The 5,000-nt window shown below is 36.6% G+C and overlaps 1 protein-coding gene across 2 annotated transcripts in view; it reads left to right on the forward strand.

Annotated features, from left to right (window-relative positions):
- LOC144978115 (receptor-type tyrosine-protein phosphatase T-like) overlaps positions 1-5,000 on the forward strand; it is a 113,736-nt gene that overhangs the window by 87,593 nt on the left and 21,143 nt on the right. For both annotated transcript variants that reach the window (XM_078923739.1, XM_078923740.1), the window contains exon 7: positions 1,481-1,621. In XM_078923739.1, the coding sequence (XP_078779865.1) occupies positions 1,481-1,621 (141 nt within the window). The remainder of the gene's footprint in view (positions 1-1,480; positions 1,622-5,000) is intronic.

The following is a 5,000-nucleotide window of genomic DNA, read 5'->3' on the forward strand; positions in this document are numbered from 1 at the left end:
GGAAGTATTGACCCTTTTTAAAATCGCTTGTCGTTATCGCCATTGAAATCGCTTGGATTCGTTTTGAATTATTCATGGCTTGTTTTGTCTGCCATTTTACTTTCGAAACTCAGCTGTTTTCTTTTCTTTTTTTTTTTAAATTTCTTTTTTCGTTTCTATTCAAATCCTATGTTTACTACTTTTCTTCTATTTCCCGTCAACTCCTTAAACCTTTAATCTCTAGACTAGAATATTATGGCCTATCCGATAATAATAATAATAATAATAATAATAATAATAATAATAATAATAATAATAATAATAATAATAATAGTTATAATAATAATAATAATAATAATAATAATAATAATAATAATGATAATAATAATAATAATAATAATAATAATAATAATAATAATAATAATAATAATAATGATAATGATAATGATAATAATAATAATAATAATAATAATAATAATAATAATAATAATAATAATATAATAATAATAATAATAATAATGATAATGATAATGATAATAATAATAATAATAATAATAATAATAATAATAATAATAATAATAATAATAATAATAATAATAATAATGATATCCACTCAATGTACTCAAAGCGCTTTACAAGGGGTCCGTGACCAACGGCAACATGTAACATGTGGAACGAAACATGACGCCTGTTAGGTCGATATTATAAGTTTTCGGAGAGAGACAGCGCATGTTAACGGCCAGGTACTCATTTTACACCTGAGTACGGCGAGAGAATGTGAGTAAAGAGCCCTTTTCAAGGACTCAACTATGCGACGAGCGAGGCTCGAACCCATGACCTTTGGATCCGACAGAGAGTAGCATACCACAAGGGCAACGTGGCTCAGCAGTACGGTCTTTGCTTCCTACCCGAAAGGTACCGAGTTCGATCACTCGCCGCTGCGCTGTGTGGCCTTGAGCAAGTCACCTCGCCCTAGCTCAATTTGCGGCTGACGCCTGGGTTATTCCAGTCTTCCTTTGGAGTAGGCCCTAGAGACAACATTCCCTTATGGGATGAATAAAGGGAATTATATATTTTAATTTTATTTTAAGGCCACATAGCCGCACAGATAAAAAATTTTTAAAAAGAAATTGAGCTTCATATAGGGCAAAATCCACTAAATGTGCTCAAAGCGCTTTACAAGGGGTCCCTGACCAACAGCAACATTTATCATAGGACGGGACATGACGCCTGTTAGGCGATACTACAACTTGTCGGACAAAGACAATGCTGTTAACGGCCAGGTACTCATTTTACACCTGAGTACGGTGAGAGAATGTGAGTAAAGACATTTTACAAAGACTTAACTATGCGCCGAGCGAGAGGCTCGAACCCAGAACCTTCCGGTCCGAAAGCGAGTGTCCTACCACTAGACCACATAGCCGGACAGATACAGATAGGGATACAGATAAATCTAGTAAGCCATGTAATATCTTGTCACAATATCTTGTCTCCAATCCAGTTTGCTGCCAGTCAGATAGAGTTCTACTTCCTGGACGATGACCTCAACACGGTGCCTGTGAAGGACTTCCTGTCAGATGACCTTGTTGGAAGGGTCAATGAGCATGTGCCGGATCTTGCCCTCTCTCAGCTTGAGGAAGATGTAAGGATTTTGTTTACAGTATTATCTGTCTTTCCATCCACCCATCGATCTATCTATCTATATATCTATCTATCTATCTATCTATCTATAATAATAATAATAATAATAATAATGCTGAAAACTTATATAGCGCTATAACTCCGAGACACCAGACTCTAAGCGCTTAAATTACAAATTACTTTGGCTGAAACATACTCATTCACACACACAAGCACACACACACACACACATACACACACACAACACAACACACAACACAAACCAAACCTATCTTGCTTCTCATACCATCTACTAAAATCGAAACAAATATGTTTTAAGCGAACGTTTAAAAATAGACAAAGATTCTTTTTCACGAATGCTCTGCGGTAAGGCGTTCCAAATAGAGGGTCCGAAATGAGAAAAGGATCTCATTCCAGCATTTTTCCGAATTCGAGGGACAACTAGTTTTGTGGAATCACTGGCCGAACGTAAGGGGCGGGGTTTTGAATATCTTTCAATTAGTTCTGAAAGGTAGGAAGGGGCAGTACCTTCAAGACAACGATACACTAAAACACAAGCTTTGAATTTAATTCTTTTCTCAACAGGCAGCCAATGCAGGTCATGAAGTAGAGGTCCGGCAGAGTCGCACCTACGCTTCATAAATACTAGTCTGGCAGCGCTGTTTTGGACAATCTGAAGACGTTTCAGATTGTATTGCGAAACGCCAAACAACAGAGCATTACAATAATCCAATTTCGATAGTACGAGGGACACAACCAGGTGCTTGGTCACATCCTCAGATATGAACCGTCTAATGGAAGCAATCTTTTTTAGTTGGAAAAAGAGAGATCTAACCAAATTATTAACCTGATGCTCCATCGACAGTCCAGAGTCTAAGAATGTGCCAAGGTTTTTCACTTTGTCAACAATTTGAATAGAGGCATCCCCCAACTTCAAATCTGTTTCACTTTTCCACTTCCTGTTCCCCACATACAGCACCTCCGTCTTATCATCATTCAGTTTCAGTCTGTTCTCATTCATCCATTTCTTAACACTTTGGATACAATTTTTACTATTGGCTGATACTTCTTGTAAATTTCTCATATTGGAAACGCAGTACAATTGCGTATCATCAGCGTATTGATGGTAAGACAGACCAAAACTTCTGATGATTTTAGACAGAGGGCCAACGTACAAAACAAAAAGAACGGGTCCAAGTACTGAACCCTGGGGAACCCCACAATCAAGAAAGATTTCCTCCGATCTATATTCATCCACCGTAATAATCTGTTTACGATTAAACAAATATGACCTAAACCAATCAAGCGCTGCACCAGACACGCCATAAGTAATTTCAAGACGTTTGAGAAGAAGATTGTGATCAATAGTATCAAAAGCAGACGATAGGTCAAGCAAATTCAGCAAAGAACATGAACCATTGTCTATAACAGAGAGGAGATCATTAACAACCCTAACAAGTGCGGTTTCCGTCGAATGATGTTGCCTATAAGCAGACTGAAATTTTTCTTCAAGACAATTATTTTTAAGATGAGACAGTAATTGTTTCAAAACAAGCTTTTCTAAGATCTTAGAGAGAAAAGGAAGATTAGAGACAGGGCGATAGTTTTTTAAGTTCTCTTTATCGAGATCAGGTTTTTTCAAAAGGGGTTTGACATGAGCAACTTTGTATCTATCGATCTATCTATCTATCTATCTATCTATCTATCTATCTATCTATCTATCTATCTATCTATCTATCTATCTATTATCTATCTATCTATTTATCTATCTATCTATCTATCTATCTATCTATTATCTATCTATCTATTTATCTATCTATCTATATTTATATCTGTCTATCTATCTATCTATCTATCTATCTATCTATCTATCTATCTATCTGTCTATCGATCTATTTATCTATCTATCTATCTATCTATATGTCTATCTATCTACCTATCTATCCACCTGTCTATCTATCTACCTATCTATCCACCTGTCTATCTATCTACCTATCTATCCACCTGTCTATCTATCCATCCATCCATCCATATATCTATCTATCTACCATAGGAAAATTCCTTAATGTCGAATAAAAGGAGAAAACACAAGTGGATATCAGGATGCCTTTATAAGTCTGGTTCCACCGGTGCAATCTTAGGAAATAACGGAACGCAAAATATCTAGGTCTTCCCACTACTTCATTAGAATGCAATATAATATCTATGTGATTTGTCGCAGTCACCTCATAGGAAATCATTTCTGACAGGATTATTACAAGGGAAAGGAGACACTGGGAAAGACTTAGATTGTCATCTGTGGACATTCTCAATCAGTGTGTGACAAATGGGCGGATGGCAGATGTAGAGTTGTGAAGGGAGGGATGATTCTGATGACACAGGGGGGGGGGGAATGGGGGCTGATGCTGATGACACAGGGGGGGGGGGGGGTGATGATGATGGCAGACGGGATTGGAGGAGAGCTATGATTGCCATTGTCTGTTACTCACTTGACACTTGATGGATTGCTTGATTGGGCATTAATCGATTTTTTTTTCTCTTTTCATCATTGGTTGTCTCTGCTTTTAGACAACCCCCCCCCCCAAAAAAAAAAAATGTAAAAAAAATCACAACATCCATGTCCGTCAAAAGCTTCTATTAGCCTGACTAAATTATTTATGAAACATTTTTTTAAATGTCGACAATAAATAAATATTTGAATTGAATTGAATTGAATCCACCGGCCTGATATATCGTGGCAATACACAAATCTATGTGTAACCTTGAGCCTTTATATTCGGATTGATAAAATTTAGTGAGAACTACCCATAAAAATGGCTGGCTAAATACAGTAGTTGATAATTGGATTCAATAGTCTGATGTCACGTCGCCCAGCAACGACTAGCAGCGTGGTTCTAAACAAAGAAAATTGGTACTTTTTATTCTTCATGCTGGCTAGAACTTTTTCACATGTTATGTGATCAGAATGTATAAAAGTCAAAACATGATCATATTTATAATGTTTTTCTCCTCTTGATACACTTTCATGCTCGTCGGAGAAACATTTTATAAGAGCATCCGCCATTGTTCCGATAGTTTAGAGCCAGTTACTAAGTTACTATGCGTCATTACGAGGGAAGTGACGTTACGACTGTTGAAGCCTATTCCGAGTTTCATTGTTGTATTGGAATGCAATAAGAAGGGCAAGGTTGGTTTCTGCGATGTAGAACATGCTTGGTTCTGACCATATCCCTTCCTTTTACACGGACTTTCTCTCCAAGACTGGTTTCATAGAGACAAACCATCATAACAGTGTTTGAAGTATCTGTTTTGGTAGTAGAAAATGGTGATGAAACTAGTTTGTTTACATAGTACCGTAAAATTAAAAATAACAATTTTTT

The sequence above is a fragment of the Berghia stephanieae genome, chromosome 8 (assembly GCF_034508935.2).
Source record: "Berghia stephanieae isolate SIO BIC M18660-M18661 chromosome 8, UCSD_Bste_1.3, whole genome shotgun sequence".
NCBI lineage: Eukaryota > Metazoa > Mollusca > Gastropoda > Nudibranchia > Aeolidiidae > Berghia > Berghia stephanieae.